The sequence below is a fragment of the Tenrec ecaudatus genome, chromosome 5, assembly GCF_050624435.1.
Source record: "Tenrec ecaudatus isolate mTenEca1 chromosome 5, mTenEca1.hap1, whole genome shotgun sequence".
NCBI lineage: Eukaryota > Metazoa > Chordata > Mammalia > Afrosoricida > Tenrecidae > Tenrec > Tenrec ecaudatus.
The window spans coordinates 1139187-1165428 of NC_134534.1; the positions used below are offsets into that span (position 1 = coordinate 1139187).

The 26242-nt window shown below is 60.3% G+C and overlaps 2 protein-coding genes across 3 annotated transcripts in view; both read left to right on the top strand.

The window, feature by feature from the left end:
- ZC3H3 (zinc finger CCCH-type containing 3) overlaps positions 1 to 2023 on the top strand; it is a 48825-nt gene extending 46802 nt beyond the window's left edge. For both annotated transcript variants that reach the window (XM_075549196.1, XM_075549195.1), the window contains exons 11-12: positions 320 to 552; positions 1636 to 2023. In XM_075549196.1, coding sequence (XP_075405311.1) covers positions 320 to 552; positions 1636 to 1667 — 265 coding nt within the window. In that variant the 3' untranslated portion in view covers positions 1668 to 2023. The remainder of the gene's footprint in view (positions 1 to 319; positions 553 to 1635) is intronic.
- Positions 2024 to 10735: 8712 nt separating this feature from the next.
- On the top strand, positions 10736 to 12759 carry MAFA (MAF bZIP transcription factor A). The gene has a single exon (XM_075550557.1). The coding sequence runs from the start codon at positions 10736 to 10738 to the stop codon at positions 11801 to 11803; it is 1068 nt and encodes a 355-aa protein (XP_075406672.1). The 3' UTR covers positions 11804 to 12759.
- Positions 12760 to 26242: the final 13483 nt, after the last annotated feature.

Genomic DNA, 26242 nt, shown 5'->3' on the forward strand with positions numbered 1-26242 from the left:
CCCACAGCCCCACCCTCCAGCTCTGGGCCTCCACCCAGAAAGAGCCCCCTAATGCAAGGCTGAGGGTGTGCTCCTCGGAGGTCCCGCCCAAGCCCAGGCCCTTGACTGCTCAGAGCCTGGTGGGTTGGGGGCAGGCGGTGAAGGGGTGACCCTATGGGAGGGGTGGCCCTGGGTGGGCAGGTCAGGCCTGTGACCTGGGTGGGAGCCTCCAGTTCCCCAGGCCGTGACAGCTATGACCTGCCAGCCCTGAGGCCTTGGGCAGTGGGCACTGGGAGGGGGATGGGCAGGCCCTCTCACACGGCCTGTCTCCCACCTCTAGGAAGCCCGCTGCTGCCCATTGCCCCAGCAGGCTGCCTCCCAGTTCTCCACCTCCCAGAGCCCGGGAGGTCCTCGGCTCAGCTGAGGTCAGCTTTGCCCCCGTGGACTCTGAGGTGGCCTGTGCCCAGCAGCCTGCGTCGGCCAGAGCAGCCCCCAAGCTGCCCTCCTTCATCGCACTGGGAAGTTCCCCCAGCCCAGTCCGTGCCCAGGGGAGCCCCCCCAGCAAGGACTCAGGTAGGAGCCCAGCCGAGGGATGATTTAATTAGAAAGCACCCATTTTTGTTAATTTGTTGGCACCGATAGCTGCAGCTCCTGCCGGGAACAGATGTTGCTTTCCCCCAGTGGACATTCGGGGCTTGGTAAATGGCTCCACTCAGCCTTGTTTAGGAGAGAAAAGAGGGTTTTATGGCTGCAAACGACCCTGTCTGTAAACATTTTACAGCTCTCCGTGTGTTTGAGTGACGATAAACCCCAGGCAGCTCTGCGGGCTGCAAATTTGCGCCCATACGGCGATCATTTTATTGTCATATTTCACGGTCGTAACGTTAATGGAAGATGCTGGCTACAGCCTTCTCGAGCAGCTCCACTGCTCGCTCAGCGCCTGGCGCTGGGCCTGGGGGGAGGGCTGCTCCCCCCTCCCTGCACCATGGGGTGCTGCCTGGGACAACCCTGTAGTAAGCTGTCTCACCTGCCAGGACAGCGCCCCAGGTGGCAAGGCTCTCAGGGCCCCATCTGGGTCTGGCTTAGACCCTGGTGCTTTGGGACTTGGGAGAGACACGTGTGGCCCCCAGGGATGCCCCTGGACATCACCCACTGTCCCACTACCCTCTTACCTCCAGACTCCAGTGTCGCCTGCACAAGAGCCTCTCTCACCCTCCCACACACCCAGCCCGGGCAGCTTTACACATGCACATGTGCACAAGTATGCATGTGAGTGTGTAGTGTGTAAATGTTCCTGGGACGCATTGTCTGCATGCATGGATGTGTGCATGAGTGTGTACATATATGTACCCTAGTGATGTCTGCATGTGTGTGGGGGTGCATGTGGTATTTGCATGTGTTATAGATGTGCATAGATACATGCAGGAGTGTGTTTATGTGATGATATTGCACATTTGGTGAGTGCATGTGTGTGAGTGTGTGCATGTGTCCGAGTGTCAGCCAGGCCCCCTGTGTTGAGCGCTCCATCAAGGGGCTCCCTGGGACTCCCCCTCCGGGTGTGTTGTCTGCGACACCTGCCCCAGACTGGACCTGGCTCCCTGCTTGGCACTGGAGCCTCTTCTCTTGGGGCGTCCTGACCACTGCTTTGGAACACAGGGAGATCGCTGCACATCAAGCCCCGTCTGTGAGGCCTGGAGCTGCCCTGTCTCATCCTGGATGAAGGAAGCCTCCCAGCCACCCACATAGCCCAGCAGCAGCAGCAGCAGGGCAGGACCGGGCTCCCTGCCTCCTGGACCTGCTCACACCAGCCCCCCAACCCCTGCCCTCCCTGCCTCTTGAACCAGCATTCATTCACTGGCCCCCTTTCCTCCAGTCTGAGGGCCACTGGACTGGCTTGACCCGGCCTGGCAGACAGGATTGCGCCCCCCCGCTCCCCCCCCCCAGAAGAGGCTCCAGCCACTGGTAGCACTTGTCTTTGCCAATAAAGGTGGGTCCCTATCTGAGCCTCTCCTGACTGCTGCTCAGATGGACCTTCAGTGACCAGGTCTGCACCTGGCCTCTCTCCTTCCTCTCAGGAACGCTGGGCTGGATCAGAGGCCCAGGCAGCCTGGGACAACAGCTGGCTCCACCTTTCACCCCATATGTCCCCCTTGGGGACAAGACCCAGTCTTACAGAGTTCTGGGAAGGGCCAGCCTAGACTGCAGAGTGTAGAGGATGGGGGTGGGGACTGCCCATCCCTTCACCCTCCCTGGCCTGCACAGAGCTGTGAGGATGGAGCCTCAAGCCAGGCCCACAGTGCTGGGTTCACACGAGTGTGGGACAGGCCTCCCCTACCCGTCATACCCGACCCTAGTCTGTGATGGGTCATCCCACTACCCTTCACGAAAGTGGTGTGTGTCTGCCTGGAAGCAGATGGAGGCAAGAGATGGGACCCTCAGATCGAGAACAGAGACTGTGGGCCAGCAGCTAGCGGTGTGCAGCTGATGGGCGGCAGGGGATTTGGGGGGGGGGGCTCTCGGGAACTACTGCGGTCACAGTTTCCAGGCTCTGGCATGAGCTGACAGTAGACAGGCTGTTGGGGCTTGGTGACCATGGATGTGGGAGAGGAGACAGTCCCTGAGTAGCAGGGCGGAGGTGCAGCTGTGACACTCCACATGGGTATGAGCTCTTCGTGTGTGGTGATGTGGGGTGGGTGCAGTAGGTGCCAGGCCTGGGCTTGTGGGATTATGGGGGGAGGCGAGCCCCTCTTCTCCTCTTCTTCCTGACCTCTTCTGCTGGCTTCTACCCTCTCAGAGTATGTGCCCTCTGGACCAGCCACAGAGATGGGCCTGTTGCTCACACCACCTTCCCAGAGGGGTGGCCAGGGCCCCTGGAGAGCCATGCAGCAGGGAGGGCTTGCAAGTCTTGATTTAGGAGTGTACCAATGGGGGAGACGGGGTTGAGCACACGGCACATTGTATGGACAGCTCACCCAGGGTGTCAGCACCCAGATGTCAGCTCACATCTCTGGGCACATGATAAGGATACCCAGGCCATTCAGGGGGAAAGAAAAGCCTTTTCCTGAGGGGCTGGGAAAATGCGATCGCCCCATGCAGACAATAGGATGGGGTCCACACCTCCCACCAGACACACCCACAGTCCGAGGTGGACGTGGAAGCTGCCACCACGAAGGTCCCAGACACTCGCTCAGGCGACATTGTCTGGACGTTTCAAAGACAGTGCAGTGATGAAAGACAAACCCACGGGCCTCACACGGAAGGGACCCTTGTTCATCACGAGACCTCTGGGCGAGTACATCCTGCGCCCAGGAGAACCCGGGCTCCAGAGTGAGCCAGAGCTTCACAGCACGAAGGACACAGGGCCCGTCATGCAGGCCCTCGGGCCTGCCAGGACGGTGCTCACTGCCGTCACATCACATCACACAGGCCAGAGGCACTCCCGTGAAGTGGCTGACAGAACAGCTCTGTAGAGATTCATTCCGAGAGGCCCTGCAGGGCTGCCACCAGTCAGGAATCGACTCGATGATAGTGAGCTTGGGTTTTGGAAGTGACTAAGAGTGGGTCCTGGTGGCTTAATGGGCTAAGTGTTGGACTGCTAGCCAACTAGGTGTGCAGTTCAAACCCACCAGCTGTTCTTTAAAGGAAAATGAGGCTGTGTCTCTAAAGCAGTGGTTCTCAACCTAGGGGTCCAATGACCCTTTCACAGGGTTCGCCTGATTCATCACAGTAGCAAAATGACAGTGATGAAGTAGCAACAAAAAGAATTTGATGCTTGGGAGGGTCACCACACACGAGGAACTGTATGAAAGGGTCACGGCATTAGGAAGGTGAGAACCACTGCCCTAGAGAGTTAGCCTCAGAAACGCCCTGCGGTAGTTGTAGTATGTCCTGCAGCAGGCCACTGTGGCCTATCCTGCGGGTCACTATGACTCTGACCTCGATGGCAGTGGGGTTTGTGGGTGGGTGGCTAGAATTTTCTTTAAAATATATACTTAAAAATTCGCAAAGCTAACAGATCTTAGTGAGGATGTGGGGAAGGGAGACCCTTGGCCATGGCTGTGCGATGGAAGATGACACGTCCTTGATGGAAAACCGCAGCTGCACCTCCAGACACCCAGAGCAGGGTGGCCCCACGACACAGCCCTCCCCGCAGCTCCCTGCCCGGAGTCTTGAAAGCAGAGACCTGTGCCTCAGGGCCCCACTCACACTCCTCCCAGGTGCAACAGCCAAGGCACAGCTGGTGGGAGGAAGGGCCACAGCGTGGACCGAGCCCGAAGGCACAAGGCTGAGAGAAGTAAGCGACCACCAAAGGCCAGACACTGTTGGGCTCCCTGATAGGGACAGGGACAGGCCATTGTATAGAGACCACTGTATATTAGCGGTTACCTGGAAGCTGGGAGAAGGGTTCACAGTGATGGAAAGCGTTCGTTGATTGAGGGGGAGGTTCTGTAGCCAATATTGTAATCGCTTGTTAAGTTGTGCACTTGTCAAAAGTTTAATTGGCCAAGTGCGATAGACACAGTCACAACCCAACAGGAGCAGCCTTGCCAAAGCTGCTCAGCTCAGCCAAGTGCCGCAGGGGATGTGGCTCCCTGACAGGGAGGGTTGGGGTCATGGTTTCATGGGCCAGCTGAGCTCATTGGCCTAATGCCATGCTCAGTGTGTCTGTTCTACCCCATTTGATGGCTCGTGCCCGATGGTTTAAGAGTTTGCCAGCAGCCACCCAGAGGCACACCAATCGGTCTCTTTCCCTAGAGGGAACGGGGACGACATGGAACGTGTTGCTAATTGTCTCAATAAACAACTGCCCCTTTACCATGGGACTGAAAGAAACGGGTGGCATCTAGTTACAGTTATTTGAACAGTTGGATGAAAGACTCTAGAGGAATCCTGCTCAAAAGGGGGAAATGTAAAACAAAATCCTCCTGGAATCCAGTCTTTTGGGAGCCGTGGAGGTGGGACTGCACCAAGATCGTCTTTAAGCTTTAAACAAATACTCCCTGCAAAGGGAAATACTTCCTCGCAAAGGGAAACAGTCGTGTAACGAGGAGGTGTCTGCGCTGAGCACGGGACCTGCTGACAACAACCGCTCTGAAGATGGCAGGGGTCGGGAGTGGGTTCCTGCCTGCGGATGGAAGCGGGTGGTCGTGTAGCTCAGAGAACGTAATCAGCACTGCTCTGTGAGCCTCCATTGACCGGTCCTGCCCCATCCTGCAGTCACTGTGTCGCAGAACATGCGCCAATTCTGTGTCCATCACAATTAGAGACCGCGTGGGTTGGCTAGCGTCAGGAAGCTGTAGGGACCCCCATCCAGTCACTGCTGGTGGGGTGTAACATTGTGTGGGCAATTAGGGCGAATCTTGAAGAAGTTAAACAGAACCACAATACAAGCTCACTTCCCACTACCACCAAGTCAAAAGCAGGGCCACACCTGATGAGGATTCTGAGGCTACCAATCTCTAAGGGAGCACAGAGCCTCCTCTTTCGCTCAAGGAGTGGATGGTGGGTTTGAACTGTCCAGTCTGCTTAGCAGCCCAACATGTATCTCACCACCTCACCAGAGCTCCTAGAACCACGCATGCTGGGCACAGGGGAGATGTCTTGGACCAAGCCTGCTGGGGGAGCTGCCTGTGTCCGACGATGGCTGCCTGGGACCGTGCGCTGAAATATCAGCCGTGGTGTGTCCTCCCCATGGGTGAGCCCTGAAACGCTGTGCTGCCAGGGGCCTGTCACGCACAGAGGGCCGTGGCTGTGTGGCCCTGCTGGTGGGAAGGAGGGGAGCAAATGGGCAGGTGCACAGGAAGTTGGTCCCTGGGGTGGGCGGGGCGGGGCAGAGGTGGTGGTGGTGGTCGCCCCTCATATGCACCAACTTGTATCAGTGAACAGAGATCAGGGCACAGGGAGCCTTAAGTACATGCAACGGAGCCCCGCTTTGTTGGGCCTGCCGGCCCCCCTCTCTCAATGCATTGGGGAGGGTTATCTGGGCGGGGTCTCCAGAGCCCTGGGCCTGGCTCACCTTCCAGCACCCTCCAAGTGCTAGCTCCCAGGTACTGCAGGCACCGAGCGACCGGTTGGCTTCCCAGCCCTGTACTTAGTGGGAGGGTATTTTGGAGGACCCTCATATAACCCCTGGACATCCCTGGGCCTGGATGCCAGGTCCTGGGGCAGTTAGGTCCAATGTGAATGCCCAGTGGTTGGAGTCTGGCTCCCGGTACCCCAGTGGCACCTGCCCACGAGGTCCCTACCCTTGCCCTTTCCTCAGTCCCTCTTAGTCCACTTGAGCCCGGAGTGGCCTGTGGCCAGGGTGGCTTACCAGGGCGGGGGTTGTCCTGGACACGGGCTCTGTGGTCCCCAAGCATCAGAAGTCGCCACTCCAGGAGTGAATGCACTGAACACCATCATCCCTCCAGGGCCCCTGCAGTGGGCAGCCCTCTGATGTCCACAGAGCACCAAGAATCCCTGCACTGGGCGCCCCAAAGGGAAGGTGACCAGATGCCCCGCTTTTAGTGGGACAGTCCCGATTTTTAACAATTTTCCCATCGTACTGCAGCATTTTTTAAAAGCCCCGATTTTTGGAAAGAATGCACAACAAGCTAGGGTAGACGGTTTTTGGCTACCATGTGGCTATTTCGCCAGGATGTGAGTTTTATCAATGGTGTTACGCTGGTGTCCCGCTTTACCAATGTTAAAATCTGGTCACCTTACCCAAAGGACACCTCTCAGGGGGTCTTTCACAACTTAGGAGGCTAGGGATCCCAATCCAGGGCGCAGGCTCCAGAGCGAGCACCCTAGGGCCCATTAACAAAACGAAGACCACCATTCCCAGCTGGGCCAGGCCTGGCCTCTGCTGCTTGTCACACAGGAGCAGGACAGGGGTCCTCTGGTGACTCTTACCTCGATGGCCTCTTCCCTGACTTTTGACTCCTGCTTTGGCAAAACGCATCTTCCAGACCCAATGACAACTGTCTGGACATGTGATCTACAGTGTGGGTGGGTGTCCTTCCTGCCTGCCTTGGGCAGTAGGACATGGTGGGAGGGGCTGCTGAGTCAGAGGTGGCCCTGATGTGAGAGGACCCTGGGAGCTGCCACACATGAGCCTGACCCTCAGACCTCAGGATCAGAGACTCACTGCCCCAGAGCCCAATCCTGGACCCACAGAATACATTGGAAAGCTATTTGTGCCAGCGACTTCTCAGTCTTGGCCTCATCCCCGATGGGCCACCTGCTGTTGCCTGCCCCCATGGGTGCTGTCAGTGCCAGGTCTCCAGGGCAGGCTGGGTACTAGTGGATATGGGGTGCTTGCTGCTCGGGAGGGACATAGGGCTGGGACCAGGAGCCACCTTAGTTGGTTGGGCATGGGGGTGGCCATACTAGGGCTCTGGGCCTGCTCCAGTGCTTCTGGACTGCTTGAGCTGTTCCTGATCTCACTGACCACCTGGCCCCAAGGGCCCCCTGGGCTCTGCCCTGAGTGTCCACCTCCCTGGTGTCCTCCAGGCACCGATGGGATTTTCTCCCCCCTCCTGGGGGGCCAAGACATTCCCTGGGTGGGAGAGTCCACCCACCCTGACCACCAGCCTGTCAGGGACTCGAGGGAGAAGTGGGCTCCGTCCTGCTAAGGACAGAGTTGGGTCCTGAGGAGTCCGAGGTCCGCTGTGAACCTGACTTCTTTGCACCTGTCTTTGGCACGTGATGGAGGCAAGAGTGTGGTGGGCAGGGGCTTGAGTCAATCTCGCCCAAGAATCAGAGTAAACCTGGGCGGGAGGGCACCCCAGGGGAAGTGAAAGCACCAGACCACACACCTGAGCAGCCAGGGCCGCCCTCAGAGCCTTCCCTGGAGCTGGGTGCCCTACGTGGAGGCTGCTCAGCCTCTTTGTGCTATCGGTTGCTGGGACACAGAACTCAGCAAGGCCCAAAGCTCAGACACACACCTGAGGCCAGGGGGTTGGGGGTGGAAGACTTCAGGGCCCAAAAGTGTGTCATGAGTAGCCAGTGAGGGTCCTGGACCACCCATGAGCGTGTCTCCCAGAGCAGAGAGTCAGGCCTGCTGGCCTGAGAAGGCCTGAGCAAGCCCTGGGTGGGGTCCCCGCCTTCCTACAGGGAGAGCCTGAAGCTTCCTTTGCACCCCAACTCACCCCTGCACCCTTGGGGAGTCTTGTGGGGATGGAATTAATGAATGATGTGCAGGGATGAATGAGGTAGGGTGAGGGGGTGAGGGAAGGGCGGCTGGCCTCTCCCAACACTCAGATTCACACTCAGGCTGGGGACGGAGGCACAGTCCCCAAGTCTGGAGCCAGGATGGTCTGGTGGTGATCACCCACTTCAGCTACCTTGGCTTCCTACACCTCTGGGGACAGGGCAGGGGTGACCTGAGCCCAGCGTGGTGACCAGCTGTGAGTAGGGTCTGTGCTAAACCCTGGAGCCTCAGAGATGTCCCTTGTGCCAACCCGGGGACCTCGACTTGGTCCATGGGGTTCCCCTCTCCTGCTCTTACCCCTCTGTGTACTCCAGCCACCCAGCACCACCCACCAAACACTGGGGACTCTTAACAGGACCCCAAGCCCACAGCCCTGTGTGCAACCTGGGGTCCAGGTGTGGGTTGCTGGGTGAGGTGCCCTCTGTCCCCTCCCTGGTGGCTGTGGGGCACTGGGCTGTGCCTGGGCTGCATGCTGGGGTGGGCAGACCAGCCCACATGCTGGTCTTCAGGTCCTAATCCCAGGGCTTTCCAAACTGGTTCTGGACAGACCACTCTAAGGGATCACTGTGCAGACAGGGGATGGGCTGGGGGCTCTGTTCAGGGACCCAGATGCAGACAAGGCCTGAGGCTCTGATAGGTACCCTTCAGGGTCCTCTGTTTCCCATGGGTCTGCCCTGAAGGGGAAGTTCTGGACCCCCAAACTCCAGAGAGAGGTCTAGACCCTCAAATCAACAGCCTACAACAAGAGGCCTAAACCCCCAACCCCCCCTAAGGAAAGGTCTAGACCGCTAATCCCCTAAACCACAGAGGCTCAGATACCCAAGCCCCCAGGGAGAGGCCTGAATCTCCAACCTCAGAGAGGCCCAGACCCCAACCCCTAGGGATTAGCCTAGACCCTCAAACCAAGGTCTGTAACCCCAAGCCCCCAAACCCAAGATAGAGGGCCAGACCCTAACCCCAGAAACAGGCCCAACACCCCCCCCCCACTAACTCCAGAGATCTTCCCAGACCCCCAAACCACAGAGAGAGGCCTGGGCCCCTAGGGAGAGGCTCAAACTCCAAATCCCAGAGTGGTCCAAAAGCCCTGGCCCCAGAGAGGGTCCAATTCCCAAACACCTAGTCCCCCAAGGGGTGGGGGCCGAGGGAGCGGAGGCCACGTGCCCGCCAGCTCACTGGTGGGGTTTTAAGCCACAGCCTGGGCCTCTTCAGCCAGCGTCGCCAGTGGGATCTCCTTTTTAAATTACACAACAGCCGCTTTCTTGGGGAGGCGGTGATCAGGAGGCAAGGCAGCCAGGCAGGAAAGCAACACTGGATCCCCTTGGCTGGGCAGCTCGCAAACCTCTCCCTCCACCCCCCACCCCTGCCCCCTGGCCCAGCCGGGGTCCGGGTCAAGGTCTTGGCCAGCTCAGGGCTGCCTTGCCGGGTTCCCGCGTTCCCGCCCCGGACTGGAGGCTCCCTCCCAGCAGGTGGAAGGGCCCCACCTGTCACCCATGCCCTGCGCCCGACCACGCGGGGGACAGCTGTGGACCCAGGTTCCTAATTCGGGCCTGGTCTGGCAACCCACGTCCCTGTCCCTTGCGGCCATGCCTCCGTCCCGGACCTCTCCTTAAAGGGTTCCCCACCCATTTGTCGCCAGACTCCGCCCCTAAGGGTCCTTCCCTGGCCCTCCGTCCCCAGCCCGCCCCTCCCCGAACGGTCCTGGAAGCTGGCCCGGCCGCCGGTGACTCCCGCGCCTGGAGGTGCCAGCAACTCTGTTGACCAGACTTCTGAACCCGCCTGAACCACACTGTTAAAAATAGCCGGGGCTAGCGCGCCACGGTCCGTCCGGAGTGGCCCGAGTGTCATAAGTTCCGGACGCCAGACCCGGGCGCCGCGCTGGGCGGGAGGGAACGTTGGCAGGGAGGGGAGTTCCAGAGCATCCCCCAGCCCCGGAGACAGAAGGTTCGGGTTCACTCCTCTGCAGACTCTCCCCCCGCTCCGCTGCGGACACGGGGACTTAGGGGCCGCAGGCAGGTCGGGCCCCTTGCCCCGAGAGTGGCCCTGGGCGTGTGCAGTCCCCCGTAGTGGCCACCAGAGGGCCCTGCGCCCCCTCCGCGAACCGGCCGGTCACCACCCCTTCCCCACAGCTGTTTCCCATCAGAGATTGACAGCTGGGCCCCGCGGTTGCCATGGGGATAGTCAGATGAGGGAGGCGAGGCCAGGTCTCCGATTGGCTCGTGGGCGCGCGCCCCCACCCGGGGAGGCGGGCCCGGGCGCCCGGCTGTATAAAGGGGCGCGCGCGGCTAGCGCAGCGGTCGAGGAGGCGGGGCCGGGCCGGGCTCGGTGGAGCGGGCGGGCCCGGAGGAGGAGCCGGGCTAAGCCTGCGCCCCCGGACAGAGGGGTCGCGGGCCACCCGGAGGCCGCCGGACTTGGCTACGCAGAACTTTTCCCTGCGCGCCCGGGCGCGCGCCCCCGCCGGGCTCCGCCGCGCCCCGTCACGCGCGGGGAGCGAGGGGGGAGAGTCCCGCGGCTCACCCCCCCCCCCGCCACCCGTCGGGGCGCCGCCGGGCGGGGCCCCGGGCGATGGCCGCGGAGCTGGCGATGGGCGCCGAGCTGCCCAGCAGCCCGCTGGCCATCGAGTACGTCAACGATTTCGACCTGATGAAGTTCGAGGTGAAGAAGGAGCCGCCGGAGGCCGAGCGCTTCTGCCACCGCCTGCCGCCCGGCTCGCTGTCGTCGACGCCCCTCAGCACGCCCTGCTCCTCCGTACCCTCCTCGCCCAGCTTTTGTGCGCCCAGCCCGGGCACCGGCACCGGCGGCGGCGCGAGCGGCGGCGCCGGCGCGACGCAGGCCGGGGGTCCCCCCGGGTCACCAAGCGGGGGTCCCAGCGCCGTCGGGGGCGCCACAGGGAAGACGGCGCTGGAGGATCTGTACTGGATGAGCGGCTACCAACATCACATCAACCCCGAGGCGCTCAACCTGACGCCGGAGGACGCCGTGGAGGCGCTGATCGGCAGCGGCCACCACGGCACGCACCACGCCGCACACCACCCTGCGGGCGCGGCCTACGAGGCCTTCCGGAGCCAGGGCTTCGCGGGCGGCGGCGGCGCGGACGACATGGGCGCGGGCCACCACCACGCCGCGCACCACGCCGCACACCACCACCACGCCGCGCACCACCACCACCACCACCACCACCACCACGGCGGCGCGAGCCACGGCGGCGGCGGCTCAGGCCACCACGTGCGCCTGGAGGAGCGCTTCTCCGACGACCAGCTGGTGTCCATGTCGGTGCGGGAGCTCAACCGGCAGCTCCGCGGCTTCAGCAAAGAAGAGGTGATCCGGCTGAAGCAGAAGCGACGCACGCTCAAGAACCGCGGCTACGCGCAGTCGTGTCGCTTCAAGCGGGTGCAGCAGCGGCACATCCTGGAGAGCGAGAAGTGCCAGCTCCAGGGCCAGGTGGAGCAGCTGAAGCTAGAGCTGGGGCGCCTGGCCAAGGAGCGGGACCTGTACAAGGAGAAATACGAGAAGCTGGCGGGCCGGGGTGCGCCCGGGGGCGCGGGCGCGGGCGGCACCGGCTTCCCGCGGGAGTCCTCGCCGCCGCAGGCCGGCCCGGGCGGGGCCAAGGGCGCGCCGGACTTCTTCCTGTGAGCGACCCTGAGACACTCGCCCGAGACTCGTGCGCGCGCCGGCCCGGCCTGGGGCCCCTCGCCCACGTCGCGTTCTCCTTGCCCCGGGGCCGGGGCCCAGGGACAGCGCGTCGCCCGGACTCGTGGAGCTACGCACGGAGAACGGTGGCGCTCCCGTGCCGGGGCCGATTCGAAGGCGTCCGCTTGTACAGAAGCTGATGGGGGCCCCTCCACACACTCTTTGTCCCTGCTCGTGTACCTCCGCCCTCCCACTCCCCCTCTCCTTGCCCGTTTTTATACCCCCCCTATTTAAAGCGGTCTTATTTTCGAGGTATTTCTATTTATTTTGCTCGGTGATTAGAAAATCAGAGCCCCACTCCCCTGGCTGGGTCCCCCGAAGTCTGCCTGTCCCAGCATGTGTTGCTTGCTCTCCTGCTCAGAGGGCCCCTGCCCCCTGCCTGCCCGCCTGCCCCCCACCCTGTTATGGGCGTTTCTGAGCCGAGAGCCCAGACCCCCTTCTTGCCGTAACCGTAACCTCGCTGCCCGACTGTCCTAGCTGCGGAGGGTGGGGCGCGCGGCGTCGGCCGGACTCGGTAGATTCTCTGTGCACTAGGTCGCATCCGGGACTCCCGGGGAATATGTTAACCTTCGAGAGAACTGAGAGGGAAAAGTAACGCGCAGGAATTCTAGCAGGTTTTTATGTTTTTGTTTTATTTTTTTTTTTTGTAAAGATGAGGCTTTCGCTTAGAGCCGGGCCAAGGCGCAGGTTTATTTTCCCTGAAGTGGCATTTCCTTGTTTCCCCCCAGCCGGGTCGCTGCTGGAATGGCCTGGAGAGGCGGTGGGGAGCGGGCGCTGGGTGCGCACGTCCCCTGCGGACGCCTGGTCCCTTACCGCGCACAGCTGCGGGCCGCGCCAGCTCGCTGCGAGTTCGTGGTGGTTGGTTGTATTTTGTTGTTTTCATTTGCTATGAAACTGAGGAAGAGGGAGGAAGGTACAAACAAAATAAATCCGTTTAGATCCAAAAGTCCCAGCTCCTGGCTGCTCTGTCTGGCCTATCGGTGTCGGCATCCCCCGATGGCGGAGAGGACTAATCTTCACTCGGTGTGCGCCCCGGACAGGGAAGAACCGGGAAGAACAGAGGAAGTCTCGGAACCTGGAGACACGTCCACCCCCCGTCGGCATGCCCAGCCCAAGTCTAAACCAGCGTTGCCACCACTCTGGCGGGGCGAGTGCCCAGCGCAGGGCCGCGGTCAGAGCCTGGGTGCCCCGCCAAGGGTCGGCGGGTTGAACCTGCAGTAGGGGCTGTGCACCACTCTCCCTGGCTGGTGGCTTGCAAATTTTAGGCGACAGTGCCTGTTGCCACCTGGAAGCTCCCCCGGAAGACACTGGTGGCGCTCTCCCAGGACAGCATTCCTGGCTGGGCCTGGGCCGCTGGCTCCTCCGGAAAGGCTTTCCCAGCCTCCCAGGAGAAAGCCGGTTTACCCTCTGTCCCCACCACGCGCCCTCCTAGGTATCTCTTTTGGCCTGTGTCTTCCTTCTCTCTGTCTCTGTCTCACCCATCCCCAGACCTCGGACTCCCAGGAGGGCAGTGAACCTCTGGGTTGCTGGTGGAAGAGGGGTCTGGCAGCCACACCCCTCAGGCTGTGTAACCACTGGTGCAACTGTCTCTCGGCAGGTGGGAGCCCACACAATTGGAGGCCTCGGTGCCTTTTGGGGGAGGGTGGTGTCTCGGAGCAGGTCTGGAGAAGCCCAGCTCCAGGCTGGCCTCAAGCAGATGCAGGAGCTGCTGGGACTCTGAAGAAGGTTGCTGAGCCCTGCTGGCTCCTACATCCTATGGCGGGAAGCTCGCTACATTTCCTAGGACAAGACCTGGCAGGTCAAAGACGGAATGGGGACTCAGCCAGGACAGGAGCTGAGCTGAGCTTCCACTTGGCTTACAAACCTTGTGGAAAGACTTCAGCTGGCCCTCCCACCCTCCTGCCTGCAGCCTGCCCCCCATGCATGCTGGGTGCCTCCACAGCCCCAAGTCAGGATCCCCAAGAGGTTGGTGTCTCCACCAACAAGGCTGCCTAGTCAGTGGCCAACTCCTCTTGGTAACAGCAGCCAGGCCAGCCTGGGGAGAGGAAGTGGAGGTGGGGAGGGGGGCTGTGTTAACTCTCCTGGCTGGGTTCACAGGGGCAAGAATGTGAGACTTGAAGTCCTTATGTGCCCACCTTATCTGGGCCTAAGACTGTGGGTAGCAGCGTCGTGTGTGTGTGTGTGTGTGTGTGTGTGTGTGTGTGTGTCAGAGGCAGCTCAAAGTAGCCTGACAGCCACATTGACAACTTGGGGGCCTAGAGCAGGTTGACCACTGAGTGCCTGCAGCTTGGAGGTCTAGACCCTCCGTGGAGCCAGCCCCTCTCTGTCTGGGAGCTCGAGGGGCACAGCATGGGGGCCTCAGCCTCAGTGTTCCTTCAGGGATGGCCTCCCAGCACCTCACCCCCACAGGGCCCTCACACCTGCCTGCCTGCAGCCCTCCCTGGAGCCAGGTTGGAGGTTAAGGACCTGCTGTCCTGCTGGCCTCTTCTGGGCCAGCACCTGAGTCAGGGAGGAGGGTGAACTTGGGGGAGGGGTGTGAACTTCTTACCCAGCAGTGAAGTGCCTCACTGAGCAGATGGGGCAGGTTGGGAATGTGGGGACCTCACCTTCGGGCACCTTCTGCCAGCCTTACTCAGAGGGTGACCTGGAAGGTGGTAAGGCCTGGATGGGATCAGGGCTGTCTTGACCACACATGCAGACACTCCCTCTCACATAGCACCCATGTACAATCACACACAAACTGACACACACCTCACAGCTAACCTGCATGCACACTCACACTGACACACACACACATGCACTCACTCTTTCTCACTCATACCTTTGTAAGTTGGCCTCATCTGAGCGGACAGCCCACACTTGTCCACTGCATACCCACACCACCCCCTCCTCAATGGTACTGGGGCCTGGAGGGCACCCAGCCCCCAGAGGCTGCCTGCACTGCCCACGGCTGGGTGGCCCCTCTCAGCTTTGCGCAATTCTCTCAACCGCTGCCATTCCCGAGCAGGTGGTGGTAGGCTCAGTGGGGCCCCAACAGATCAGGCCCGGAGCCCTGCAACCCCGGTGGCTTGGGTTTCAGTGGCAACCACAAGAGAGGTGACCTGGCCACGGAGGTGTGACTCTCAGCCTGCCTTGTCCCTGAGAAGGGCCAGGGGCTACCTAGGGCAGGTGGGTTCAGTCAGGCCCCAGTGGGGGCTCCCGTGGAGACCCCTGGGCGCCATCTCTCTGTCTGGCATCAGAAGTGCCCCCGCTTTTATACAGTGGGCTCTGAGGTTGAGGCCAGGCTCAGCCACTGTCCTGATCTTCATGCGAGTACACGGATGTGGGTCTGCACATGGATGTGGTCACAGCCTCTCATGGGGCTCAGACAAATGCACTGAGCATCATGTACAGGACAGCCAGACCCCTCTACCCCACCAGACCTGGTGGACTCTGGGTGAGACCACCCAGAGGCATGCCCCAGGCCTCAGCCCCCCGCCACACACACACACACACACACACACACACACACACACACTTTGGGACCTGGGACAGAATGCATGTTGGGAAGAACCCAGCCTTCTTGGGGACTTTGGTATCCCACCTGTCAGCCCCCAGAGAAGGACACAAGTGGGGCTTTGAGTCCAGCCCCTGAGGGGACAATGAAGGCAGGAAGGGCCACCAGTAGGGGCTGCCTGAGTCCCTCTCTAGCACCAAGCCCAACTCCCCAGCCCCCACAGGTTTCCCCACGCTCCTAACCCTGAATCTTGAAAACATGACTAGGGAGGTGGGGGTTTAGGAGGAAGGGTGGGCAGAATTCAGGAATTTGGTCATTCCAAGCATGGATTTGGTACCTACTTTGAATTAGGGAGGGGGTCCCTGGTGGCACCGTGGGTTAAGCGCTGGGCTGTCTCTGCAGGACCTTCAGCTCCCACACAGCCACGGTCTCAGGAAGGAGCAGTTTGGGGGTCCCACAGGGTCACTGAGTTTGGGGCTCTTTCGCTGTGCTAGGGAGGTGGGGGCCAGGGCAGCCCTGCACAGGGCCCAGGGGCAGGGTGGGGTGGGGGCACTGGAAAGCAGGAATGGGAGTGGGCAGTACTATGGGGGTGGGGCAGAGCTAGTCCACCACAGGTGTGTTTCTCATCTCCTGGGAAGGGCAAGGGGGTGCAGGGTGGGGGGCCCTGCTGTGGCCCTGGAGGCTGGGCCTATGGGTGAATGGCTTCTGGGAGAGTGGGGGCATCAGGAGGCAGTCTAGGCGTGAGTGGACAGGAGTGGGGGTGGGTGAGGAGGGTGCCATCTGGTGGGGTCACAGAAGAGAGGGTGGTCAGTGCTTGCAGTTGGCTGGAGAGGGCACCGGCAGAGGGCCAGGGGTCGGCAGCTGGGCAGGACCTGGAAAAGGACACTGGGCTCCGTGCCTTGGGAGGCGGCCTTCTGCACCGCGTTCGAGCACGCCCTTGGCCCAGCTGCCCGCCCTCAGGCCTCGCCCCCGGGAGTGAGCGGGCTGCCCAGTCCGCAGTGACACGGCTCACCCACTGTGGGTAGGGGGTGGGAAGAAGCTGTCACAGGAGGACCCTCTCTCCAGGAAGCTCTAGAGGTCACTAGGGGAGGTGCGGGTGGGGCCGGCGGTGGGGGTGCGGGCAGTAGGTTCCCTGGGTGTCCCATCTTGGACGGAGCCCTGTTCAAATGCAGCCTTCAGCTCTGCAGGTCTGGGCCCCCACCCCACTCCTGAGGGTGAGATGATGGGGTCTGGGTGTCCTAGAGGTGGGGGAGGACAGGTGTGTGCCTGCCGTGGGGGCCGTGCCCATGGGGGCTGGCACTTGCAGATGCAGTGGCCTCTGCACCTGGGTGTGTCTCGGGTTTGTGGCACAGGCTGGGCTGGGCCGACCCTGGGAAGCACAGGAGCAGCTCTGCTGAGACTGTCAGGCCACAGGAGACCACCTGAAGGGCAAACAAGCATGAGGGGCTCCTGCCTCTGTGCTTCCCTCCCTTCCCCCCTCCCTCCCTCCTCTGCCTCTGCTCTGAGCCTTCTGTCTTCCCACCTGCACCATCCAGGAGCAAGGAGGCAGACCACACCCCGTGTAGAGGCCCCAGGACCCCCTCCTCTCAGAGCCTCTGGTCCCTGGGATGCTGTGTCCGGCCAGGCCAGTTGAGCCGACACCATGGCTACAAAGGAAGACCTAGGCATGTGTTTGGCTGTCCCTCTGTGGCCTGGGCACAGCATGCCTCCCCCATGGGGACTGATGAGGTGGACTGTGGTCAGAGCTTCTGCCTGCCAAAGTGACCAGGAACTGTCCTGCCATCTCTGCCACCCCCCCAGGCTGGGCAGGTCTAGTGCCTCCACAAGGAGAAGGAGGACTAGGATCTCCATGTGAAGGCCCAGCCATGCACATCCCCGTGCCCCCTTCTCTGGAGCAGGGGGGCCCTCTGGCGTGTGAGGTGCCAAGCACCCCACCCATCCAAGGCAGTAGATGGAGTGCTTTTCTGGGCTGGTGTTGGGCCATCCACCCCTAGTCCTGCCCTGACCAGCTGGCAGCCAGAGCAGGGTCAATGATTCAGTCTCTAAGAAAGGCCAGTAGAGCTTCCCTCCCTCCACCTCCCTCCAGGGGCAGGCACACATGCATTTAGGCACGCTCAGTACACACACACACACGCACACATACACTTAGGCACACTCAGTACACACACACACACACCGAGGTGAACACATATGCACAGACAGGCACACTGAGATACACACACAGGCGCACACACAGGTACAGAGGTGCACACAGGTACCCACACAGGTACAGAGGGACACACACAGGTGCACACACAGGTACTCACACAGGTACAGAGGGACACACACAGGTGCACATACAGGTACAGAGTCACACATAGGTGCGTACACAGGTATAGAGACACACAGGTGCACACACTGGTACACACACAGCTACAGAGGCACACACAGGTACACAGGCACACACAGGTACCCAGGCACACACACAGGCACACAGGCATACACAGGTGCACACACAGGTGCACACACAGGCACACACACAGGTGCACACACAGGCACACAGACACGCACACAGGTGCACATAGGCACACACACAGGTACACAGGCATACACAGGTGCACACACACAGGTACACAGGCATACACAGGTGCACACACACAGGTACACAGGCACACACAGGTGCATACACAGGCACACAGACACACACAGGTGCACACAGACACACACACAGGCGCACACATGAGCACACACATTGGCTTTGGGAGGATCAAATGCAACAACCCTTTCACATGTCCTTGTCCATTGGGAATGCTTCCTGGAAGAGGAGGCTCATCTGCTGTGGAGACATGGAAGAGGGAGTCTGGGGGACCACCCTCACTCCCCACCACAGCCATCTCAGCCAAGTCTGGTGTCCTGAGGGCCATGGGGGAGGACTTGGTGTCAGGGAGGCCCCAGGGTCCTTTAGGGCAGAGAGCAGTGGGTTTGGTCACTGGCAGTGGGAAAAGCCGGCTCCTGAGCTCTGCCCACACCCTGGAGCAGCCCTCACAGACCTCACCTCAGCAGAGCAGAACAAGGGATGAGGCTGCTCCCCCGGAAAGGCCTGGCCAGGAGGAGGGGAAGGCAGGGCGATCTGCCCGCTTTCTGTATGGCGCAGTGAAGGAGTGTGATGATGGAGTGCCCACCCACCTGCTCTCCCTCACCTTTGACCCTGAGCCTGAGACTCAGCAGTGGCCAGACCAAACCCAGCAACTCAGAGTGGCCAGCCACGTGGTCACTGGAGCTGAACTCTGAGCTAAGAGCCACCCACCTTGCAAACGTTCTCACCTCCAGGCCCAGGGCCTCCTGGTCCAAAGGGGCTGTTTCAGCCTCAGCCATCACCTGTGCATCTAGACTGTGGGAAATGCCGAAGACAGGGAGGATAAAGACCGTGCCCTGCTGTCTTTGAAGAAGGTTCTCCCACGAATACTGGGCCTGTCCAGCACCCCCAGACTCTGCAACCACAGGTCAGGACACTCTGGGGCTGTCTGGACAGGTGGAAACATGGATGGATAGACAGATGGGTGGATGGATGGATGGATGAATGGAGAGGGATGGGTGGGCAGGTGGATGGGCTGCACACAGGTGAGGGCACTTGGCTACGGCTGGCCCCTTGCCATGAGGGGTTCTCTGCTCCATTTGTGCCCCAGTCCCATGCCTGGCCTGGGCCAGTAGCCCTCTCTTGCCCGCCCCGCCTCCCACAGGGGCTTGGCTCAGGCCCTGGCCTCTGTGCTGACAGGCTACGGGCTCCTTTTAAGTCATTTTCACTTCTTTTTACTGCTTAACACTATTAATGATGATTGAGGACACACGTCCACTGGCCGCTTGGGCTCTGTGCGTTTCATCTTTGTTCTGTGAGTGGGCTCAGGGGTCAGAATATATCCAGGGTTCAGGCCCCATTCATGCTCTTGCGTCCCTGTCACCGAGAGCTGTCCCCACACCCCCTTGATCCTGTCCCCGCTGACTTCTTCTAAGGGACACGTGAAGTTTAAAGCCACATCAAGCCCAGGGGACTGCGCCTGACTCCCAGCGGGGCTAGTTGGACATTTGCCCGCATTTCCGGGCAAGCTGCTCACGTGCTGAGCTCTGTCTGCCTGCTTCAGGAGCTGTGTGCCAGGCTGTCCCACGAATACTCGCCTGCCTCCCGGTACACTGTGTCACCCTGTATTTACACAGCCCAGCAGGCGACCGGGCTGGGGCCCTCGAGGTATGTCCTCGCCTCAACAACTGGCTCCTGTGACTAAGCTCCCTCTCCCAAGAAGTACACTCACTTCTGGACTGCGCCCTCCCCTGCCATCCAGTGGGCACTGCTCACAGCCCCTGTGACCTTCAGAGGCGGTCACTCATTTTTCTCAAAAGCAGCTTTATATCATACAATTCCACAGTCCAATCATATTTTATTTAGTGTGTCACCCTTAGGCTGTAACTCTATGGGCACAAAAAACCTCGTCTTTCTCCCGCTGAGCAGCTGGTGGTTTCAAACTGCCCACCTTGCGGTGAGCAGCGGTGGGACCACGGTGCCACTAGGACCCTTCTTTGCCCATGACAGCCTCCTAGTACCCTCTGCCCGGCTTCCCGAGTGCTGTTCTGGCTTAAGCTGCCCCCCCACCAGAGAACCAACGCTCTGCGGTGTCTTGGCGCCTGCCCCGTGAGCACCTCAGAAGATGCCATCAGGGAAGTTGACTTGAGGTCACACTGAGGAGGGTGAGTTCTGGAGACATCCACCCTGTGATGACAGAGTTACCCCACAGCTGCAGGCCAGGGACTGCCTGGGGCCTCCAGAGGTGAGAGCCAGGGCCGGCTCTGCGCTGGGCCTAGGGGCTGAGAGGCCTACACCGCTCAGACCGCCCGCTGGGCGCAGGGGATTGGGATTTGCTCTCCATTGTCCTAAGGACTCTTGTCTTGCCTCCACCGCTTCACTTGTGGGATTCAGAATCCTCCTCCCTGAGCCGACCTGCTGCGTGGGAGGGTGGGGGGGCTTCACTGGGCCTGTCCCCCGAGAGCCTGTGATGTGGGTGCATATGTACACGCGTATGTGTAGGCTGTTGGGTGCCTGCCGGGCTCTGGCCCACAGGGGCTCCATGCACTCCGCTGCTCGGGGCCGCCCCCTTATCTTGGAGCCCGTTCAGGGACAGGTTTGTGTCTTCAAAGAACTGCTCGGAGCCATCGAGCGGTTCCCAGTCACGGCATCCCTACAGGACAGGGAACAACTGCCCCTGTGGGCTCCTGAGGCTGTCAGTCTTGACGCCAGTAGAAAGCCCCGTCTGTCTCCCACCTGGTGCTTTCACACTGCTGACCTTGCAGTTAATCACCCAACTCAAAACCACTCCGCCACCAGGGCTCCCCGCGCGTGCGCGTGTGTGCGTACATGAGGACTTATCGGGGCGCCGCGCGTGTCAGCCACGTCTGGTTCTCAGGCGCTCCCCCCGCGAGTGCGAAGCCATTATACTGCACTCTCTAAGGGGACCAGGGCCTCGGGCTGGACAGCAGAGCCAGCGCCGATCACGTGGCTGACGGACATCACGGGGGCAGCAGTGGGGTCTCCCCATGCCACCCATAGAGGAAGGACCCCTCTGAGAGACCGACCACCTATTTCCCGAGTCTAAGCCCTCGGTTGACCCCGGTGGCCCAGAGCTCCCTGCAAGCCTAGTCAATGGCCCAGGAGCCTTCCGTGCAGTGAATGTTGCGCTGTGTGTTTTGAACGTCGTATTGACGTACACATGTAGGACCAGATGGAATGCTGCCAATCCCCAAACGAAGGGCGATGACCATTTATGAAGACACCGGTGCTGCCCAGCCCTGTGGACGCACAGGACCCGGAAGCGGCACGCATGTCGCCCAGGGCCGCACCTGTCCGAGGCGGGTGGCAGCCACAGTGGCAGTCTCTCTTGTCGAGGGCCGTCCTCTTGCTCCCTGCACCCCCATGTCACCAAGCACGGTGTCCTTCCCCAGGGATGGGTCCCTTCTGACGTGTCCAAAGTCCGCGTGATCAGGCTTCGCCCTGCTGGTTTCTACCATGGAGCCACCTGGCTGCAGCTCTTCCAGACAGACAGGTGTGTCTGTCCTCCTGGCAGTCCACATGCAGTCAGTAGTCCTCACTAACACCACTGTGCAATTCTCTCATTGCGGTGAGACAAGCAGACCCGGCCACTGGCCCAGTGGGAGTCTGCTTGGGGCTGGGGGGCTGCAGGACAGTGCTGTGGGCTTGCTCCCCGCAGGGGCAGCTGGGCGTCTCCCCACCCATGTCTTATGTTGTTGTGGGCAGGGTGCTGATGACCCCAGGCAGGCGACAGCTGCTCGAGAGTGCACCCCAGTGGATCTTCCCTCATTCATTCCTCAAGGAGGAAGGGCCAGTTGGCCTGGTAGGGTCCCAGCCTTGTCCCCTACATGCTGACCTTGAGGAGGCCCCTGTGGCTGAGCTAAGCCTGGTCCCGAACTCACCTGGGTGTCTCTGGAGGGCCAGATCAGCGCCTGTGTGAGTGGGCCGGGCAGCATGGTCCAGTAGGGCCCAGTAGGGTCCTCCAGCCTGTGGCTGTCCGATCTGCCCACTTCCTGGTGGGTCTGGATGCCTGGTTCTGCTGGCTCCCGGGGGAGGGGAAGGGGCCAAGGGTCCTCAGTAGCCACTCTGGGCCACCCAGTTTAGGATAAGACCCCCCCCCAGTCTTGGGGCTTCAGGGTGGGGGTGGGGTGTACACACTGCTATTAAGGAGGGACTTGGATTTTGGATGGTCTCTTAGTGACCTATCAAAGTCCAGCCCCCGGCCATCCCAGCAAGTCCCCTGCCTTCCAAGCAGGTGGAACCCCCGGATCTGAGTCGCAGCCCCCCGCATCCCCCCAACCACCACTGTCAATGCTCCTCTGCCTGTTCCACCACTGAAGTCTTTTTCTCTCCGACACATTGCCAGCGTTTGGGGGACAGTGAGGGTCAGTGACATGGGTGCCCATCGCTGGCTGTGTCTTGGCAACACCCAGAGCCCTGAATCCGGGGGCAGGCTATGTGTCCAAGGAGGGGACAGGCCACTGAGACCCTTCCAGACCAGGGAATTTCCTGGCAGACAGAGAGGCAGAGCAGGGGCATCCGGAGCTGCAGGGGGTCTGGGGCCAGTTGGGAGGGGACAGAAAAAGCCCTTTCTCTGCTGGGGTTGGGGCTGCAGGAAGCAGCGAGGAGGTGGTCAGGGGACAGAGGGTGCCACTGCGGGCCCCATCTCTTGTCCCCATTAAGGGGACAACGGGCAGATAAGCACTTTTCTTTCTTCATTTCCCCGCCGTCTGCTAATATCATATTGATGATAATTTCTCTTTAATGGGCCATTTGCAGTAATTGTGATGTACTGGGAGTGTGATTGTATCTGACGCCCAGCACCCACCAGAACAGCTCTGCTCACTGGGCTCCATCCCATAGCTGGGCTCAGGGTCCTTGTGGGGACCCTCCCAGGGCAGGCTCTGGGGATAGCAGCTCCAGGTGCTCAACAGGGTCTGGCTTGGTCACTAAGATGCCCCATACGGGACTTTGTGTGTCCTGGTGGGTCTCCTGATCTGTGCTGGGTGTCCACCAGCCCCACTGGGACATGAGCCTTAGAACAAGGGCTTTCCTGGCCCGGGCCTGGGTGGTCCAGCCTGCACACAGTAGGACCACAGATTTGGACTCCCCAAGGGGACAACCCAAGGTGAGGAGCTTCTGCTGCAGCAGGAGTTCGGCAGGGCAGACCTGCTGAGGGACTTCCACCCACCTGCCTTTGGTTATGGAACTGTTCCCTTGTCTGTCTGCTCTCTGTCCCTCTGTCCCTTGGAATTTGGGTCCTCTCCTCCCCCTTGTGTGCCTCTACTCGCCTGCAACCCCAGTGTTTCCCCTCTGGCAGCTCACTGTCTGTGCCACTGCTTGCTGGGCAGAGGTCACTCAGGCCCCCAACAGTGCCCTGCTGTGTGTCTAGGATAGGCTGACCTAGGCAGAGGTCAGAGGTTGGAGATTGAAGGCCAGCTAGAGCTTTGCCCTGCAGGGTCTTCAACACAAAGGATGAGAGAAGGCCCAGGAAGGGGAGGGGACACAAGTGAAACCCACAGTCCCCTGAATCCCTCTGGTGAGGACCTGAAGCCCACAACCTGCCAGTCCTTGCCAGATCACGAGCCCTGCCTGTGACAGAGTCCTCCAGGTGTGATCCAGATAGGACCCCCCAGGCTGGTGGGCTGTACCCACCACCATCCCCCTGTCAGAAGAGTTATCTCTTCATCGCCTCCCCATCACAGCCACCACCACCATCACAGTTACCACACCACCGTCCCCACCATCACCTTGACCGCCGCCACCAGCACCACATCAGGGGCTCTGGTGACTGAGTCTGCTAACTGCAAGGTCAGCAGTTTGAAACTACCAGCCTCTCCTTGGGAGAAAAGCAGGGCTTTCTACTCCTGTAAAGAGTTACAATCAGAAAACCACGGGGGGGGGGGTGTTCTACCCTGACCTGCAAGGTCATCATGAGTCAGAATGGGCTCAATGGCAGCGAGGGAGCCAGGGTTGTCATGCCCATCTCCATCATCACACTCACCACCATCCCCATCTCCACCACCACACTCACCACCATCCCCATCCTCCACCACCACACTCACCACCACCTTCATCATCACCACCACCACCACCACCATCCCCATCTCCACCCCACACTCACCACCATCATCATCACCACCACCACCATCATCCCCATCCTCCACCACCACACTCACCACCACCACCATCATCTCCATCACCACCACCACCACCACCAGCACCACCACCACCACCACCATCCCCATCTCCACCATCACACTCACCACCATCATCATCTCCACCACCACCATCATCTCCATCACCACCACCACCACCTTCATCATCACCACCACCATCCCCATCTCCACCATCACACTCACCACCACCATCCCCATCTCCACCCCACACTTACCACCATCATCATCTCCACCACCACCACCATCATCCCCATCCTCCACCACCACACTCACCACCATTTGTGGGGGGAGGTCAGATGCTCTCAGCCATCCTTCCAGTTGCCAGACTGCAGGGGGCCCCACTCCCTGCTGTAAAATACAATGGATGCCTGCAGACATCTATTTGGTTCCAGTAGGTGGGGTTTACACCCTACTGATAATGGTTCCTATGGAGATCGAGGGAATAGGTCAAAGTTAAGCCACCATCCTAAACCTAGGATCTGCCCATCTTGTCACATGTATAACCCCAATCCCTCCCCTTCCTATTGTGTGTATGTCCCTAACCACCCCTCTCTCATTACTGTATTACCCATAGGACGGCACCTTCCAGTGATGTGGGTCCTCACCTGTATAGGGGGCTTGCACGTCCCCAAAGAATATAAAAGGCCTGGGCTAGCATTAAAGATCTCTCTCTCTCTCTCTCTCTCCCTCCATGTGGACCATCAGCGGGGCTGAGGTGAGCATGCTACCATGAATCGTGAATGACTCCATTCATTTCAATACTTCACTTCTATCTCTCATGCTCTCTATAACTTTACTATGATCTTTACTTATTATCGCTGTACAATTGCGCCTACTGGACCTGTAATGATGTGTTAGGGGCTGGCTTCCCCTGACAACCATCATCATCTCCACCACCACACTCACCACCACCATCATCATCTCCACCACCACACTCACCACCACCATCATCATCTCCACCACCACACTCACTACCACCTTCATCATCATCATCACCACCACCACCACCACCATCATCCCCATCCTCCACCACCACACTCACCACCTTCATCATCTCCACCACCACAACCACCACCACTACCATCATCCCCATCCTCCACCACCACCATCCCCATCTCCACCACCACACTCACCACCATCCCCATCTCCATCATCACACTCACCACAATCCCCATCTCCACCACCACCACCATCCCCATCTCCACCACCACACTCACCACCATCCCCACCATCGCCATCTCCACCACCACACTCACCACCACCATCCCCAACTCCACCACCACACTCACCACCATCCCCACCATCGCCATCTCCACCACCACACTCACCACCACCATCACCATCTCCACCACCACTACCATCCCCATCTCCACCCCACACTCACCACCATCCCCATCTCCACCCTACTGTCACCACTGTCACTGAATTCGCATCAGTGCCGACCATAGGCTGAGGTCCTTGCTACATTTATGATCTATTGGAGAGATAGACTTGACCTCTCAAGTCTCCGTGAGAAGGACCACTTTCAATCGACCACTTTGCCCAGGGAGCAGAACCGGGACAGTGGTTCTGGGAAGCCTTGAGCCTGGCATGCTGGGTGTGGGGAAGGTTTGCTAACAGGAACAGGGGGACTGGATGGGTCTGGGGCTGCGCCGGAGGAGGGACTCAGAGTCACAGTCAGCTCAGGACAGAGGCTGTCTGGAGAAGCAGGACACACCTTCTCCAGGGCCCAAGGCCAGGTGGGCCAGGGGTGTGGCCCCCACGCTGAGCGCTTGGCCATGGCTCCACCCCTCCCTGGGATAATTTAGGGCGGGAGCCAGAGGTGCAGGCCGGTGGCTGCGTTTGTGGGGACATCCTCCAGCACGGTGGGCTCCTTGCTGCCCACTTTCTGCCTCCACCCTCCCTGGGGAAGCAGGGCCACTGTGGCCCTGATCCTCATCTGTCTTTTCTGGTCAATAAATCCCCACTTCAGAGGGAGGCTGGGGGCTGACAGTGGCGCCCCACCCCTGTCGACACACTCTGTCATCATTAAGCTTGCGGCCTAATTAACGGAGTGGTCAGGATGCTAATTAGTGGCTTTATTGCAACTGGAGGAGGGTGAAGGACAACCTTGGCAAGGAGGGGCCCTCACTGCTCTGCTTGCTTGCCCCACA

Bases quoted from the DNA above. Each gene is read 5' to 3' on its own strand.
- MAFA (XM_075550557.1), top strand. From the start codon at position 10,736: ATGGCCGCGGAGCTGGCGATGGGCGCCGAGCTGCCCAGCAGCCCGCTG.